Here is an 18,957-nt window from a genome sequence, read left to right as displayed (position 1 = left end):
AAGCTAGAGTGGGCCGCGTCCCATTCCGAAAGGTCTCACACATCTGCAGATCCTGAGGAGTGACAGATTTGCAGGTGCAGCCTGTGTGGGAACTGTGAAATTCCGTAGTAACATTAGCTTGAAGGTACAAAACTGAAGACATTTGAAGAAGAATTTTGATTTATTTTGCAAATATCTATAAGATATTTGCTCATATTATTGTGCAGTTGTGGATATCACTTTCTATTTGCTGAATGTTTGGTTTTGACAACACTTAAAATCTTCCCACACATTCAGAATTCCCAGAATTAATGAATACTCATGTGACAGACTGGCAGTCCGACAGAACAAAATGAACAGAGGTAGGGAAAGAGAAAGAAAGAAGATTTCTTTCAGTTGTTACAGTCTAGACCAGAACATTGGTTTTAACACTGCAAATCTTCCCACGCATTCATAAATGAATACCCATTTGTAAAGACTACACATTTAAAAATCACATTCACAGCATGTGATGCTCGTAATAAAGTCCATATTTTATCCCCATATTTAAAGTCCAGTGCTGAGAGGTCATGTGAGGACCAAATAGTTCCTCATTTATTGACTGTAGTGTAAAATAAAACAAGTCAAATGAACTTGCATAACACGCAACTGACTAATTAAGTTGCCGTTTATATCTGCGCCGGGTGGGGCAGTATCGCCCTGTATAGCCTATCATTCAGCCTGTCATGTAGAAACTATGATAGTGACAGTTTTTGGGTAATTATAGGCTAACTGTTAAAGTAAGAAACACTGAGAAGAAAACGTGGGCTGTAACAGTGTCCGAGTTGAATTGTAAATTGTTCTACATTTTGATCTAATCCTACTTGGCCACTAGAGGTCACTTGGACCATAGTAAAAAAAAAAAAAAAAATTCCATGCAACGCCTGGTTCAAGAGCAAGTCCAATGCTCAAAGGGTGCTTGAGCCCTCAACACTGTCTTACAGACGGCAATGAAAGGAAAAATAAGTCTACCAGATAGGTTGCATAATCAAACTAACTCCTAACATCCATTTGTCTTTCAGATGAATTACATAAAACTCCTTCCAGAGAACTCTATAACTAGCAGTCTATATATATTGATATGTAAATCTCACACACCTGTTTGTCTTGCAGAAATCCCCTCTCAAATAGCTGCTCTGTAGTGAAACAGGTAGTTGGTTATTTCTTAACATATTAGAACATCCAGAACAAGTTAATCAAGCTGTTTCCTCATATAGGCTATTTATGTCTTCCAGATGAGGTATTTACCCAGCACACAGCGCAGCATCGACCCCGAGCTGCAACAAAATGTCATTTTCACATTTGGTGTGTATCATTATTTTCCTAGGGGACATTACACATGCATTGTTCTGCACATGAGTTTGGTTTCTAATCATGTCATTGTTATTGTTATTATTATTATAATTACACATTAATTAATGTCAATCAATTTTATTTATAGTAATCTAACTTTTAGAATAGAATGTAATACTAATAATGTATAGTATAATACTGTATATATTATTATTATTGTTATGGCTTCTGTATATTGTAATAAAAATGCCATTGTGTTTGAATTGCCCGTTTGTGGTTTGCTTTTTTAGTTTCTATAATTTCTTTAGTTTCTATAATTTCTATAATCTCTTTAGTTTCAATTGCTAGTAGTTGAAAGAGATTCAAAAGAAGGTTTGGTTGCTGGTGGTGCAGGCCACAAAACTGCAGATGGGGCTTGGTTGGGGATTAATCAGAGCTCACAAACATTTTTGGGCTGCCCATAACCCGCCCGCCCTGGGCCAAAGCCGTGCCGAGGTGCAAATCCCAACAGGCCTACTGTGGGCTGCCTGAACTGGCACAGTTCTTTGCTGGCATTGGGACAATGTGGGCATGTTTGCTTAGGAATGTTAAGTAGAAACTATGTATTATGTAAATACTAGTTTATGTATTAAACTAGTATTTGGAATGTAAAAACTGCTCCTGTTCTGGGTCGTAAAACAATCTCCCTTTGTGCCATAAAGCAATCCAGCAGATTTCACATGAAATCCGACCTGGTGGCACACAATGTAAGATGCATTGTAGAGGCTGACACTCTTCTCAACGATGGTCCGATTGTTTATGGTAACATCTCAAAATTAATGTCATAATGATTTTAATGTAATGCATTTACTTTACTTACCAATTCAATGTCAGAGTCTTTGAAATTATGCAAACTTAATCCGACTCTTTCAACAATTGAGTGTTTGCTAAAGACATGTTGGGGCATGCTCATCTTTCCCTGTTTTGCTTGAGGTTTTAGCTAATTACCCAGGGGAGGTGACACCATGGGGAGAGATTAAAACCTTTAGAAACCCCCCTACACACACAGACATACATGCACACACACACATGCACACGCACAGGATATCTCTAAAAATCATTACAAACCTTTATATTTGAACTCTTTGGCTGACACACGCTATTATCTAAATCTACGAAAGTTATTAAAAGTTACTAAAGTTACTTAACAGCCAATGACGAGAAATGCATGTTTGCAGGCCATTTCAAAATTCTTACTGGGAATGTAATATCCTGAATACTCTGTTCTGACTCACAGTCCCTCACATTGGCAGCTGCAACTACATGCCATCGCTGAACCATTTCACCTGTAATTATGCTTAAGAACATTGTGGTGCGTTCAACACTCTGTTAGGGCGAGTGAAGCCATATTCCCACCACAGGATTGATGAGGTACGGGTGCCAAATACTGTGTGCTCATGAACACCGAGTACTCAACATGTTACTGTGTGTGTGTGATGTCCCTGCCAACGATTACACCACTAAACTGCCTGAACAACTTGGAAATAATTTACCTTCAGGGAAATATGAGGAATTAAGTCTGTAATCAATGATCTGAGGATGTCAAATCTGTTCATCCAGCAAAACTACAGTGCCTTAGTTTTGGGCAGAAGGTTTCAGAATCACATTACATAACATTTATGTTATGGTGATCAGTGATTCACACATTTAAGTATTGCTTGCTTGGGTGGATAACTTTGCTTTTCTACACAGTGACTCATTATAATTTCCTTCCTTCCTTCACGCCTACTGTGGGCTGCACGCCAATCCTAGACTGTCTGGTCCCCAGAAATAGGAGAAACTTGATTAATCAAGCAAATATCAGCAGGCTTCTCCCCAAAGTTTATTAGTTTAGTTATTCATGCAACATTCCCTCCGTACTGTGTCATATTCTCTTATTTTCTGTAGATATCATCGTGTCCACAGCTCACAGCCATGTTTTCCACCACTGTGTAAATCTCTGTCTGTCAGCACATGCTCATTCAGTTTACCAGCAGCGACTTGCATGATAAAAAGCCCCACTTGAACACTCTGCGGTTCTCCTGTGTTAGATGTCTCCAGTTGTCAGCAGAGTACATCTCCCCCCCCCTGCCTGAAGTTAGCGCACAATCTCTGCTAAAAATATTGACACTGCGTACCGTGGTAGGAAGCGGTGGCCTACGTGAATTGAATCCTTGTTCCTTATTTATTTCTTCTCGTTTATTTTTAGTAACTGCAACTAGAAATGGATGTGTTGTTGTTGGTTTAGGTGTGTCAGCGAATGCACAAGGCTATTTCCACTCTGTGTTGCTGCAATCGGCTCTCCACAAACACCTCCTGCTGCCTGTGTGAACCCCAGCTCAGACAGACCGAGTGAATATTGTATAGTGGATGAGATAATAATGTACATGCCATTTTCAGGACGTGCTGTGATATTTGCTAAGTCTTTACCAATCTGGTCTGTTGCCAAGCCAAATCTTCGCTGTTGAGCATGAGGTCCTGTATGATTTACACTGAAGTGTTCCAATGAAGCAGTGAATGAAACTAATAGAATTCATCACACTGAAATACAATTAAACCACTGGACATATTTGTCAAAAATCCAATCTTCAACTTCATAATCTGAGGTCAAACCAAGATGACATGTGAAGCTGCACAGGTTAAGTATGTTGTCATTTGCAGCCGTTAGAGCAACATTCTTTGGTTTTTTATCTGCAGTGCTAGACAGTTGTTTCTGCCTTTGCTGATAAATGTGTCAGTGCAGCTGTCATGTTGAGCGGGTGTGGGTGAGTGTCTGGAAGATCCGTGCTTTTCCTTTGTCGCAGCAGACAGGGGAGTGACCTCGGCCCCGCGTACGTCAGGAGGTGACCTCCGGGCAGGACGATGTCCTTATCGGAGGCTCGGGGTGTTCCTGTGGCAACACTGTGGGATTTTCACACGTCGAGCCGGAATGCCTGGAATCTAGGTGTCATTTCCTACCAGGGAAAACATCTCGGCTGCCGCTGGAGCGCTCCATGTCGGATGGGCCCTGGCTGTGTGTGTGTGTGTGTGTGTGTGTGTGTGTGTGTGTGTGTGTGTATGTGTATGTGCCTCTCCTTACTTTACTTTGCTTACATCTGGACCACATCTGGACATATTAATCATATAAACAGTAGTATTATGCACATACACATAGGAACTACACAATCAGATCTTAAGAAAATCCCTTTTTCTGTGGTAAGTTTCCATTTCCTGGTTTCCTCATTCTGCTCTCTTCAAAGAGGACATTTACAGACTCTTGGCATTTGGAATTTTGGTAATTACTGTAGTTAAGTCTGTAGGATGGCTAGGCGGCATTAAATCATGTCTCAGTTCCTTGTTTGTGGATATATATAGACCACTGGCTATAATTTATTGTGTTATATTACATCACATACCAGCCGTGCACCTGCAGTATTTCTTATGTATTTTCACAAGAGTGGATTTCAAAGGAAACACCTGGACATCCGAGCTCTGAAAATAGTTTGCCTGGTGTTGATTATGTTATGTAAAAGTAATTTTCCATCTGCTTAAACACTTGCCCCTTCATCCTCAACTTATCCTCCCTTTTAAAAGTTTTATAACCATGTTGTTTGAGACTGCATGATCCCCACCTTTCCGGCTTCTGCCCAGCTTGATACAAATATCACAGATGAAAACACATGAAGGAAACTTTTCAAGGATTCATGCTCTGCATGCTCTAGCGGTCATTTCATGTATAAGAAAGTTGGCCAACGGTCATTGAGCTCAGCCATTTGATACCATTTCAAAGCCAGTGTTAATGAAAGAACACATTGTCTACAAGGCCGACTTTCAGAGAAAGTACTGTAAACCTTGGATCAATGCCCCTTTAAGGTAAGAGGAAACTATTTTTTGACCTGAGGTATGTAGAAAGAGAGAGAGAGAGAGAAAGGGAGAGAGAGTGAGAGGAAGATTACAGTGCAACGTGTTCAAGAATTTTCATTCAGTCTATTCATTCACAGTGAATTGGATGAGTTGTTTTGGATGAATCAGTGTAGCTCAGTCTGTGACCTCCAGGGTGTGGACAGCGACCCGCTGGTGCCCGTCATGACATTACTTCTCCTAAATCCTTACTGGAATAATGAGTCAACACAACTCAGAACATCAGCCTCAGGGACAATACAGCTCACACATGCCTTTTCACTTAAGGCTGCAAAGCTAGACCACTACATTTATTTTGCTATTTCTGACTGTTCCTTACGGTCACGGCTAATCTGCCCTGCTCACTGTAGAGATACCTGCAGATCTGGCAGACGCACCGTGCCACTGCTGGGAAAGCTGGGCCCGTTGGTTTCAGGGACAGCCGGTGCCAAAACCTCAGACATCAGTTTCCGAGTGCACTTGGAGCCGTTCTGCATGTTATGTGTGTGTCAAATATTGCCCCGGGAGAAGTTTTGAGTATTATTTGTGACTGTTAGAGCCCACAGACTGTTTACTCTGATTCATGCTCAAATCAGTCACAGCCACTTGGCACCACCCACACCCACTAACTTTAGTGCTGGCAAACCTGAATATTGTCTTGGCTTGCAGAGGACACAAATGTTGGGGGTAGGGAAATGTACGTTTCACAAAAAGCACAAAGCTAAAAATGTGTAAGGCAATGTTAGGGCTTCTTTTGTGCACTAAGCCCCACACACGAAAGGCCAAAAATCAGCGGCAATGGGACAGAATTAGAAATATGTGGAGTATTTCATTCCCTTGTTTTTGCACACACATCCACAGGAAAAGTTATCTTTATTCACTTATCATCTGTGTTCCCAAGACCACCACTGACCTATGATTTGAATTACTTGATATGAGCTATTTCAACGTATAACAAAATTCAAAACACTTAAAATGTCCGTATTGAGCAACTGTTGTTGATGTCTATGTAATAATCATGTGGCACCCACTGCTGCAATGCCACTAACATTGATGAATAGCTACTGTTACTGTTTGCTCTGACTTCGCATGAAACTAATGTCTTGCCTATGAAATATTCATTATATATTCACCCAATAGACTTACGAGGATTCAAATCTGTAAATGCAGATTCGAAGCACTGCAGAACTTTTCCAGAATATCATGACTACAGGACAACAACCTCTGCCTGCTTTGCATTTCACACTGCCTCCACTCTGAGATATTTTTGGGTTGTCAGACATCTTCTCTGAACATGTGTTAGACATTTCTGCTCCATAGTGACAGATTTGGTCGAGTGATTTTCTTGTCTTTCAGCACTTAGATCAATGCATTCTTTTCTAACATTTATAGGACAAATAATATTTTCATTACTTTGCCCTGCAGTTTATGCATGTTTGAATCCACATGGAATCCAATAGGCCTTTCGTACATACCATCACATAGCAAAACAATATTCCCGCAAACTGAATGGGGTCATTGTATAGAACTTAGGGATTTCTTCAAAAGAGCAATGTCCACTGTCAGTCAGGGTGATACTTTATTATCTGGGAGCTTTCCAACATCTGTGGGCTCTGGAAAGATTTGTTGGACCTGCAGGGCCTCTCTGCCTCTCTTGGTTTTGATTTGGCAGATATAATTGAAGTATGACTGATATGGGCTGCAATTGTTAATCATACGGTTTCCATGGCTGTATTGTCCTCATACAAGCATAGCTAGCCAATGAGCCTATCCAAAAATACCTGTTACAACATCATGCAAGGTCATGTTTATTGCTGTGTTCCAGATAGTTGTATTACATTCAGAAGCTGTAGCATTGAGAGAGACGGTTTAATAGAACATAAGGTAATATAATCTAAGTAATATAGTATTTTCAGATTTGCAGTCTCAGTGGATGTGCCTAATATTTAATCATTCAAGCTGTAGGCTATAGTGGATAGTTTGTGCTTCAGGTACATATATTATATAGATATTGCAGAAGTCTAACTTATTATTGGATGTGCCACATGCAACAATGAATTAATTTGCTCCTCTCTGAAAAGAAAATGCTTGGAAAATTCAAAGTTTGTTCTGATTTTAGGCACAAAGAAAGATCTGTTCTGGAAATCAGCCATATGCATTTAATGCTACTATTACTTATTACATACTTATTAATACAGAGTAGATGAATGATAGAGAAATGCTATATTTTTGTAACAAAGAATGCTGTACATTACAGCTATTATAATACCAACAATGTCCAGTGTTTTAAGACATTTCAATAAACTAAGTTTGCTATGTAGTTTGAGATCTTCTTCCAAACTACACTGTATGTAACAGTAGAGCTCTTGCCTCTTATTGTGGGGTCGTTCCAACTCCAGTCATTCTTAAAGAGCATGGAAAGCAAATGGAAAGGTGGCCAGGAAAGCATAGTTTTCAGAGACGTGTTGCAGTGCATCTCCCCCGACTGGCCGGCCACCTGGAGCCCACCTGCCCCGCACAACACATACTTTCCTCCTCTCTCTCCTTCTGTCTGTCTCGTTCTATTTATAACCCATCACCGACCGTCTTTACCGCCCACCCAGCTCTGTGAGAAATGAATGATCTTGAAATTCAGGAATTTGACTGAGAAACCCTTGCTTACCGAATTCTCACCTGGGTGGCAAAGCAGCTATTTTACCATGGATGCCTTACTTCCTTTTCCAGTGACTGCCATCTGTTTGCTATAGTGTTGTGATTCAGAGGGTCATGCTCTAGCTATGACTCTATCTGTCTAATATGCTGTATGTACGTAATTGCTCTAAAACTATTTTTCCAATGGCATTTCAGGATGTCTTATGGTCTTTTTGCATAGTAATAATAGACACAGCACACATGCTATATGTGTTACAACCTACACTGTATATCCTGAACAGAATCAGTCTCATTGTCTGACCATCAGTATTGCAGCAACTATTGAGTAATGTAACAGCTCAGCTATGCGCTCTCTACTACAACATGTCTCCTTGTGGCCTCTGAGGAGCCCCTTGACGCTGTTTGCTTCCAACTCCCTGTTTGAATTCTCTTCAGGAGCAAGCCTCTCTCACAATAGAAGTGATCTCGATGATTCAAGTTCACGCCAACCGCAGACATGCTGCCCTTTCACCATGGAAACCAGAGGGAGGAGAAAGATTAAATCTCTTTAAAGTCTGGCTGAAGTAACAGATTATGGTTTCAGAAGCATTTGAGGTTTTGAATGAATAGGAATGAAAAGTGAAATGACGGAAAAATCGACTCTATATTTGTCCTTTCGGAAGATCTGTGCCTACGTCTGACCGACCATATGGAGAGGCAGCAGCCTGTAAAAACATCAGCGAGATAAAACCTCATCGATTTCAATCAGAGTCGTCGCCACAAAGCTCTGGAGGTTGTTTGACATGCCGTAGACAACTGGGATAATGTATTTTTCTGCCCCTCAGCTCGTGTTAAGCTGTGTAAACTTAGAACACCACAAGACTGGAAAGAAAGGTGGGAGGGAGGAGAGGGAAACGAGTGTGGGGGGGTGGGGGTGGGGGGGGATGTGTCTGGAAGTGGAAATGGGCAGCAGGGAGGAGGAATGCGAAACATTTCTGATGCCGGTCCAGTGGCTGTTTACACGGCAGTCAGCCCGTGACATCAGAGTCCGGACTTTATAAATGTCAGCAGGCACAAGAATGAGCAGTTAGCAAACAGCTGCACTGGTAGCACCAGCATCACACTTGGGTTGGGTATTCAGTGAGACAGACCGAGCAGCTCCATCAACAACACTGGCCCTCATGGACAGACTACTGTGTGACAATGTGATAGCTTTGGCTTTACTGCTTTGTGTGGGTACGCAGGTGAGCCCAGTCTGTTTCTGCTTCATTACAGTAGTAAGTTATGAATGAGATGGTTATGTTATGTATGTATGTGTGTGTGTGTGTGTGTGTGTGTGTGTGTGTGTGCGTGAGAGAGAGAGTAGGAGTGGGAGTTGTGACGCAGTGAGGTTGATTTCCTGTGATTTTGCTGGGTTCATTTCATAGTTATATAATCATTTATCTTGTTTTGTGGTTGAAAGTAGATTAAGAACAAAGCAAGGGTGTGTAATGTTCTCTGTATGCTTGTACTTGTAAATCAATGAGGAGATTCTTCTGCTCTGATTAAGTGAGACTGGGCTTGTCCAAATGCTGCCTGTGGGTTGGCTGCAGCAGATACATGTAATTGAAAGCAGCGGTTTGGCCCGACAGTGTTGGATACCGGCGTGTTTCCTAAACAAAGTACCGCCACTAAAAATACATCTACTTACACAGCCAGGAGAGGCAGTTTGATTTTAAGAATACCAAGAATACTATATATACTTATTATCATTTAGATATGATTATGATGATGATGATGATGATGATGATGGTGGTGGTGGATGATGATGGTCAACATTATGATTAGAAAAAGTTGAGTCTTCTTTTATCTGATGATGCTGATGTTCTTGATAGCAGTGGCTGCCATGATGATGATTTTGATTCCCACTTGTTCCCAATAGGAAACACATCAGCCAAACCAATCCTAGCCTCTAGTCTAAACTGTACCATCCTCTAACCTGACCCGGTGTGTGTCGTCCCTGCTAGGTGTTGTGTCAGCTGTGTGAGAGGCCATGCCGCTGCCTCGGTCCCGTCCCCCAGTGCCCCACCGGCGTCCCGCTGGTGCTGGACGGCTGCCAGTGCTGCCAGATATGTGCCAGGCAGGGAGGCGAGCCCTGCACCGAAATGTTCCCCTGCGACGACCAGAGGGGATTACAGTGCGACTACAGCGCCAGCTTCCCCGGAGACCCTGGGGAGTGTGTCAGTGAGTGCCTCTCCTAACAAGCAAACAACCAGGCTCTCCCTGCCCATGTCTGTGGGGGTAAGACAGAGGGGAGGACATAAAGGGAGGGAGGGAGGGATGATGGAGCCTCACTCTGTCTGCATGAGCGGGACAAACAGACAGTTATGTTTAGAGCGCGCTCAGTCGAGCGTGGCGGCCGGCCGGGCGGCGGGGCTTTGACACAAATCCAAAACGTCTCAACTTGTATTTCCAGGGCTGCTGTTGACACTCTTCCTCTAATGACTGCCCTTTGAGCGTGATAGATTGCAGAGACAACACACACGGATTGAAAAACAGATTCCTCAGTTTCTCCGTAGAGAGGCCCGGTTTCCCATAAAAACTACATAACCATTGGCAGGGACAGCCACTCCTGTGTCCTCACCTCTTAAAGACGCATTCTCTTTCTCATTTTCCTCTGCTCTGTCTCCCCCTTGCATCCCTCCACCTCTCCCTCTCTTCCCCAGCTTTAGCCTTTTCACTTCCTAATTGGGTTTCCCACATCAATCCAAGGCGCGGGTGTGGCTGCAGTGTACCTCATCCTGGCTGAGAAAGCTAAGAGGGCGTCTGTGCTCTAATATTCAACAGGTCAGGAGGATCTGGGCTGTGAGATCAACGGAGTCACATACCAGGAAGGCCAGTCGTTCCAGCCCTCCTGCGACACCTATTGCCACTGCAAGGGTGGAGGGGTGACCTGTGTGCCAACGTGTCCCATGGATGCCCGTCTTCCCACCCCAGACTGCCCCAACCCACAGCACATTCTGCTACCAGGGAAGTGCTGCAAGGAGTGGGTGTGTGAGAACCTGGAAAACACCATCATTCAGGATGCCATCACAGGTAAACTAACAGTACATGGATGGAGGGATGGATGTTTAATCTAGGAATACATCCTCTGATGCATGCTTTTATTTATGTTCTACAGTAGATTCCTCACAAACAGCAGCAATGAAATAGATGCTTCACAGTGGACTCCTGATAACAAACAGCTTGACCTCTACAAGACATTTCCCAGTGTCAGCGTGACTGGCGCCAGATGTATTTTCACACACCACTGGATGCGTCAATCACAAATGTTGCTTATTGGTCATCGGTCCATAAGACAATATTATGCTTCCTTCATTTATATGAGCTTTTTCACTGATCTTCACTGGTCATGTCTGGAAGCTTTTATTGGGGTAGTTTTTGCATTACATTGGGGTGTGTCTGGCCAAAAGAAAACTCTCAAAGTCCAAATATAACCCTCATTTCTTTGGAAAAGTCAAAACATACGTTTTTTTCCTAGCCACCAAGTTTCCAAGTTTCATAACAACACCCACAGCTAAGCTATGTAACAATTAAACATATGAAGCCAATTGGAGACTGTAATACTCCAAAAGGGGGAGGTGAGGGAAATGAAGCCACTCCAAAAGCATCTGGAATTTCTAACACTGTCCGAGTCACACTACATTATGTGAATAGCAAAGGAACATTTTGTTCCATTTGAATGTTCTTGAATTCAAAACCTAAGAAGAATGCTATGCCATGCCAAAAGATCAGCTGATTATTATTACTTGCATGCTATCTTGGAAGGAACTCTTCAGATAACAATGTTGTTTTGAAATTTTTGTGAACATCAAACAATCAAGACATTAAAGTTACTGGAAGTGAGCGACTGAAGTAAATGAGTTCAATAAGCATCTACAGTAAGTCAGTGAATTCTGTCTGGCCCTAATTCAACTCTTGGTGGTTTATTGTGTGAGTCACTTCAATCGCCAATCAAGGCTCCATGGCATCTGGTACTTTGCCTATTTTGCCTTGTGTTTAAAGATCTGCCACATCATAATGATCAGCTCTTATACCCCAGCTTGTCATCATAAATTAACTTGCTTCTTACTCTCATCATGTTTTCTCTGGTCTTCCTCTAGCCTCGAGACCTGACAGGTTGTGGCCAGCTCTCCCCGGTGGCCACCGTCCGGACAAACTGGTCCCAGCTCCCTCCACCTGTATAGAGCAGAGCACTCAGTGGAGCGCCTGTTCCCAGAGCTGCGGGGCTGGAGTCTCCACACGGGTGTCCAACCAGAACCCAGCCTGCAAGCTGCAAATGCAGACTAGGCTTTGTAAGGTGCGGCCTTGCCAGACAGTCCAGCTGCCCCCTAGGAAAACCATGGTGAGTTCTCACAAACTTGACTGAATATCCTAACTCTCACCTTCTGCCCTTACATTTCTTTTTATTACCCATGTATGTCCTAATTTTCTATCTATCCATAGGCTACATACCATTGTATTCCATTCATGCCCTCAACAGCAATTGACAGATTGGAGTTTTATCACAGACTGGAGCAGCTCTGGAAGCAGAAATAATTTCATTGGTTGAGTTAAACTACAATGTATGGAGCAAAAAACAGTTTCATCTGGCTAATTGGAGCCCATGATGAAGCCTAGCGCTCTTGCTGCTAACTGAAAAAAAAAAAGCAATCTAGCTATACATTATCTAGGTTACCTAATTAGCCTAGCTGGCCTCCCAAGTTCAAACTAGCCATACTAGCCTTTAGCTGTCAAGGTTAAGCTAGTTGGCTAGCATGAATACCATGGCCACAAATGAATTAAATAAAGAAATCATTGCCATTTCTGGACAGAGCTTCTTCAGGTTTGCTAGCTAGCTAGCTAACTTAAGTTGCACTCCAAAAAAAAATTGATTATTTTGCTCCGCCCATTGAGGTTTAACTCAACCAATAAGAATATATCTGCCTCCAGAGCAGCCCTACCTCTGACAAATGTTTGTATTATCTCTAATCTGCATTCACTTGCCATCTTCCCTTAATAACAGTTGATGCTTCTATTTTGACTTTGTGTGTGTGTGCATGGTGTGTGTGTGTGTGTGTGTGTGTGCGTGTGCATGTGCGTGTGCGTGTTTTCCCAGTGGGGACAGCGCGGGCGTTGCAAGGCCAGCTACAGGTCACCGGTGCCCATCCGGCTTGTTCACCAGGGCTGTTACAGCACTCGGGTCTACCGGCTCCGTTACTGTGGACAGTGCACCGATTCCCGCTGCTGCACCCCTTACAGAACCCACACCGCTGAGGTGGCCTTCCGCTGCCCAACCGGGAGGCTGCTACGGCGGGCTGTGATGATGATCCACTCGTGCGTCTGTCATTACAACTGCCCCTACACACCATACAGCAACCCTGCTCTGTGGGGATACAGGCCCTGACTGGCCCAAAGCACTGACTGACTTACTGACTGATTCTCCATCACTGAAGCCTGTCCACGCAGGACAGGATAGGGAGATATGTGTAAAGTATTACAGGGGGATCCAAATGATGTAGGTAATGAACTGTGATCGAGTTGGGATGAAACTCCTCACAACTGGACAAACCCAGTCTGCACTAAGAATTCACAACTCCACTCCTATACACTCCTGCACCATGTGAAGCCATAACTAGTTTGGGTTATATTAGTTATTTTACACTTGATCCAAGAATCAAAAGTATTTAGCAAATCTGGAGAAACAAGGAAGTGACATTTCTGATAACTTTGGAGTTGTAATACAAATATAGACTTTTGTTTTGGCTAATTATAAACTATGAATTGAGGACACTTGACCATGATGTCCATGGTGATCAAAAAGATGTTTTAGTTTTGAAGACATATTTACACTACTGATCTGTAAGTATGACTTTAAGGGCAAATATCAAAAAGACATTAAAAATATACTGTATATATTCGTTGGATGCAAATGTATTCCATAGAATGACTCCAACCTATGTGTTGACAGATACTGTTTCCTTATATGAACAATGCAAACTGTAGCTTGTACATTTGTATCTGTGTGTTTGTAGCCAGATGACATTGCACTTATTTTCTTCATTCTCTATTTTGTTGTAAATAATTTTAGCCAAATGCTTCTTATGTATAGTAGAAATTGTTTGCATTATTTCACGTGGCCTAGGCCTACGTTTTGACACTCGCAATCCTTTTTTGTGTATTCACACTGTCTTGGTTTGTGTTTTTTTTTTATTGTTTATCCTATTCACAGTTTTATATGAGCTTGTCCACATTTCCTCCTTTCACTTCTTTTTTCTCACTCATGGTTAACAATGCATGCCATTAGTGTTTAAATGTCAGAGAGTTGTAATTTCCCCCCTGTCTATACATAGCTTTTCATATACCTTTTTCTAATATTTCACTTGATCATTCATCACTTTATTTTGCACAATAACATTGGTATTTTCCCCCATGCCCCATGAAAACTCGTTTGAGGCACACAAAAATATACAGCACCACAAATGTCATTTTGGGTATTCCCAATCAAAATTAAGCCAAACTACTTTTTATTGACGCCTTCTTCCCAATTCTACATTCAATCATGCACTGTAGGCCTACCTCTAAAGGCTTTTTCAATCAGATCACATTGCTTTTTTAGATAGACAGCCTGACACCTAGTGGACTGCACCGGATCTACTGTTTAGGCTTAGGACAGTGCACAGTAACAGGGACATTACCGACATGAGCAGAATCTAAAAATGTCAGGAATACATTTCTTATTGAAACATTTGACTGATTGATAGCCTCTATTAAAATAAGACAATTCAGGTGGCATGCTGCAAGCTTTCTGCAACATGTGAATGGGTTCTGAATGGGTTCAAAATGTTCTTCCTATAAATTTCAGGATTTTTAGAAGTGAAGATCATTTTAAGGACAATAACACTGTTTTGGTAGGTAGGTTGTGTGCCATATCCTGACAGGAGACATTTCTTCTGTATCTCTATTTCATTATGCTGATTATCACTTATCAGCCCTGGTACACTTAGGGACCAGGGCAAGATTTTAGACTGGTGGCCCACTGGGAGCAATCCAGTCCTCCCTATCCCTGTTGACATTCCTAATCACTCAATATTCACTGAAATCATACCAGTGCACACCATCACCCTTTTCCTGTCCCTGTTCTTTCAGAAAGTCAGAGGAAATTAATCTTGGCTAAACAACATAAAACAACTGGGTAGCTCTTTACGGGCTGTAAATCTCTGCCATATGCTTGCAGTGTATCTGCAAATTAATCTCAAATACTTCATACATCTTCAGAATTCCACATTTGATTGAAATTTGAATGGCACCTTTGGAAAAAATGAGGCTGGTGTGTAGCTTTTTTACAGAAAAATAACATTTAAGTGCATGGTATTTGTCTTAGATGACTAAATCGACAGCTGTGATAAATCTTCCAAAATGACTAAATATGCCTACAAGTTACAAGGAAATGGCCTCAAGTATTACATTAAATCTTACCAAAGTCAGGATGGCAAAAGATCCACATGTTTGAAATGGTACTAACAGAATTGTGTACTAAACTATAGCTAAACTTAATTTAATTTCCATTTCCCCTTAAAAAGCACAAAAGGTGGCAAAAAAAAAAAAAATAAATAAAATAAAATATGCATTCTAGATGTACATCTTCTTGATCTACTGATTCTAACGTATCACTTGCTACTCATGGCTTTTCTGCGTGACACATTAAAAAGCGAGACACCGTTTTTGTGTCACTACTTTCACATCAGTGTTGAATGTGTTAAACAGTCACACCATGTCAAACCATGAGTCCATTTCCTTTATACTGGCAGGTGCATCAAAGATGCAGAGAGCAGGGCTTCAAACAGGAAGTCTTCTGTGAACAAAGTCACTTGATTTTCTTCCACCACTCATAATTCAGTTTCCATCTCTAGAAAACACCAGAGCATCCACTGTAAGGGACGGATTTGTACTTACTGCTTTTCAGAAGACAGAATGAGGAACAACTCTTGTGACGTTAGCTTTGACTTTCCACAGAAATTCCTGCCTGCTGTTTACATTTTAGTATTCATCGTCGGCCTGATAGCTAATGGTTGGGGATTGAAGTCCTTGCTCCAGAACTGGAAGAAACTGGGGAACATTAACATTTTTGTTCTCAACCTTGGAATCACAGATTTTCTGTATCTGCTCACGGTCCCGTTTCTGGTCGTGTACTATTTTTTGGGAAGTAAATGGATCTTTGGAGATGTGTTCTGCAAGATAACAAGATTCTGCTTCACCCTGAATTTATATGGCAGCATTGGGTTCCTCACTTGTATCAGTGTGTACAGGTACCTGGCCATTGTCCACCCAATGAGAGTGATGGGAAGAATAACTGTCACCCACTCTGTGGTTATCACGATAATGGTTTGGGTCTTGGTGAGCATTCAAAGCCTCCCAGACATGTTCTTCACCAAGACATTTGGAAACAAACCTGGGAAATGTTATGATACCACCTCTAACTTCTACGTTGAGGATTACCTGAACTACAGCCTTGGATGGACCGTCACTGGGTTTTGCATCCCATTCCTCATCACACTGGGCTGCTATGGACACGTGATTGTCATTCTCTGCAGCAAAAACACTATTGATAAGGTACTGAAACAGAGAAGCTTGAGGTTGTTGTTCATTTTGATCATACTCTTCTCTGTTTGTTACATTCCCTATCATGTATTGAGGAACCTCAACCTCAGGGCCAGAATTTTGAGAAAACAGAGGTTGTGCCCTGAATGGATTAACGGAGTCTACATTGCTCATCAGATAAGTCGTGGCCTTGTGTGTCTGAACAGCGCCCTCAACCCCCTGGTTTACCTCCATGGAAATGAAGACCTTCCCGCTCAGTTCAGACAACTGTTCCAGCAAGCTCGTCAGATGGTCATGCGATCGTCCATAAGTCACGGTCAAGTTCCCACCAGTCACAGTCAAGTTCCCATCAGTCAAGTTCCACTGGTGTAAAGTCACTGCAACTTGTAAATGAAATGGAACATTTTGGCAGTCATTCTCTTAACTCGCTCATCTTTTTCTCTCTGCATCTTTGTAATATATATTTCTAACTGAGAAGCACCACTTTTTGCAACAATAATACATTTACTGTACTGGATTTAATACATTCACTGTACTGGATTTAATACATTTACTGTACTGGATTTAATACATTCACTGTACTGGATTTAATACATTTACTGTACTGGATTTAATACATTTATTGTACTTGGATTTTTGCATTTGGTAGATTGCTGTTATCACATGTGGAAAAAAGATCAAATTAAAGAAATGAAATGCACTTAAGCCACAATTCTTGTCATTGTGACCTTTCAGGAAGTCTTGTGAGGAGAGTAGTATACGGTGCGGTAGGTACAGTGCATGTGCTGCATCGGATCAACAGGAAGTGTACGCCAGCCTGATCGTGTTCTATAAATAAACAGGATGTAAGGTTGTATGAGCTTCACAAGCTGTGACAATTACCTATTACAATTAACTATTTTTGGTCTGCATCAACTACACACCATTGTGTGGATGCGTAAAAGGATTAGGGCCACGTGAAAAAAATATTTTTATAAATTCAATTTGAGTTCTGAGATTAATCTCTGAATTCTGACTTTAATCTCAGACTTCTGACTTTGAACTCAAAATTCTGAGATTCTGATTTTATTCCCAGTATTCTGAGATTAATCTCAGAACTAAAATTTTTCATGCAGCTTTAACCCTCTTCCGTACCATTGGCTCAGATTTAAACTCTAAGAATATTCTGCAAAGATTCTAGAAAATCACAGGATTTAAATCCTCCACAAAAATAGCAAAGACCTTTAATTATTTTACACTTACAGTATTCTCATCTAGTGACTTAACCCATGCATACATAGTCTAGCATATCACCTGCAGTTTCAAGGTTCATCAAATCTGTTCCCTTGTGCCTCATGACATACTCCATCCAGAGGGTGGTGCAGGCCATGGGTTTTAGCGGTTTGTTATGGGGAAGTTGTGACAGTCTGCACAATAATGATTCAAATGGCTACCCAGTAACTCAGTAATGGAAAAAACATGCAGAGCAACATTCTGTGTACTTACTGTATGTTTCAATAAAGAGTAACGACAGACTTGTGTCAATAATGGCACTGGTATTATTATGTTAAATCCCAGCTAAGCGCAGTTTCCCTTTAAAAGAAAACATAACACCAAGACACATTTGAAATGTAAACAAATATGTATAACTTGCTTTTGGTGAAGTATATCAACCTGGTCATAATCTCACCATTTCTGACCCAACACAACACTATTGGAATTTGAGACAATAATCTGATTTAGCCTATACCCTCATCGGTTACTACAATCTGCCTCCTTTGTGCAGTGGTGAGTGTTTACTGGGACTTCTGTCCTAATATGTCATGAACTGTAAAATGTCGTTGCCCTCACAATAAATTGAAATCAAAAGGGGGATGGCCGCTCTGTGGCTAAAGTACCACAACATTCTGTGTCCCTACCCAGGTCAGGGATGTGTAATGAGGTTCAAACTGGGGGACAATGTTTCACTTTAAAATTTGCCTTAAATAGCTTAAAAGAAAAACAGCTTTACATGCAGCCTTGGTAAATATCACGCACCTGTTCTTTCCCTGAGATACCATTTTATTGTGGTGTCACCGTGTCTTAAAGGGGAAGGCCACCCATTTTAAGAATTCATGTTATTTCTGTGCCCCAGGACAGTTCAGTCAATGTTTGTGAATTAGCACCACTCCTTCCTAAAACTAGAAATCAGAGAGAGAACCCTTGAACTTGTGATGTGGGCTGCTCCATAGACAATGAATGGGGCTCTGACTGTGTGGAGCTGTAAGATGCTAAGTTGAATTGTCACAGCAAAATTAAGTTTATATTCTAGGATTGCTAACAGGTATAAACCAGAATTTAAACCTCAATTTGGTGCAAGAACTCACACAAAGTGACATTACAAATTCAAGGGTCAGTTCTCCAGTTTCTAGCTTTAGGAAAGAGTGGTCCATGTTCACAAGTATTGACTGAACTGTCCTCGGGCACAGGAATAACAGATGTGAATTTTTTTTAATTGGTGGCATTCCCCTTTAAACAGTT

At 41.6% G+C, this 18,957-nt stretch overlaps 2 protein-coding genes across 2 annotated transcripts; both read left to right on the top strand.

The window, feature by feature from the left end:
- The first annotated feature begins 8,957 nt into the window (after nt 1–8,957).
- Nucleotides 8,958–13,773, top strand: ccn5 (cellular communication network factor 5). Its single transcript, XM_071915510.2, has 5 exons — nt 8,958–9,083; nt 9,846–10,062; nt 10,666–10,914; nt 11,982–12,223; nt 12,977–13,773. Exons 1-5 carry the CDS (start codon nt 9,021–9,023, stop codon nt 13,262–13,264), a joined length of 1,059 nt encoding a protein of 352 aa, XP_071771611.2. The 5' UTR covers nt 8,958–9,020; the 3' UTR covers nt 13,265–13,773.
- A 1,980-nt stretch (nt 13,774–15,753) lies between these two features.
- On the top strand, nt 15,754–17,133 carry LOC139924483 (P2Y purinoceptor 1-like). Its single transcript, XM_071915516.2, has one exon. The coding sequence runs from the start codon at nt 15,832–15,834 to the stop codon at nt 16,828–16,830; it is 999 nt and encodes a 332-aa protein (XP_071771617.1). The 5' UTR covers nt 15,754–15,831; the 3' UTR covers nt 16,831–17,133.
- The last annotated feature ends 1,824 nt before the right edge of the window (nt 17,134–18,957 follow it).

This window comes from Centroberyx gerrardi, chromosome 14, assembly GCF_048128805.1.
Source record: "Centroberyx gerrardi isolate f3 chromosome 14, fCenGer3.hap1.cur.20231027, whole genome shotgun sequence".
Classification (NCBI taxonomy): domain Eukaryota; kingdom Metazoa; phylum Chordata; class Actinopteri; order Beryciformes; family Berycidae; genus Centroberyx; species Centroberyx gerrardi.
Note: the sequence above shows the minus strand (reverse complement) of the source record. Positions and strands in the feature narration are given on the sequence as shown.

What these genes read in the sequence shown, in the direction of transcription:
- LOC139924483 (XM_071915516.2), top strand. Translation starts at nt 15,832, where the DNA reads ATGAGGAACAACTCTTGTGACGTTAGCTTTGACTTTCCACAGAAATTC.
- ccn5 (XM_071915510.2), top strand. Translation starts at nt 9,021, where the DNA reads ATGGACAGACTACTGTGTGACAATGTGATAGCTTTGGCTTTACTGCTT. An exon ending in AGACCCTGGGGAGTGTGTCA is followed by an intron (nt 10,063 to 10,665) that starts GTGAGTGCCTCT and finishes AATATTCAACAG; the next exon opens with GTCAGGAGGATCTGGGCTGT. An exon ending in CATTCAGGATGCCATCACAG is followed by an intron (nt 10,915 to 11,981) that starts GTAAACTAACAG and finishes GTCTTCCTCTAG; the next exon opens with CCTCGAGACCTGACAGGTTG.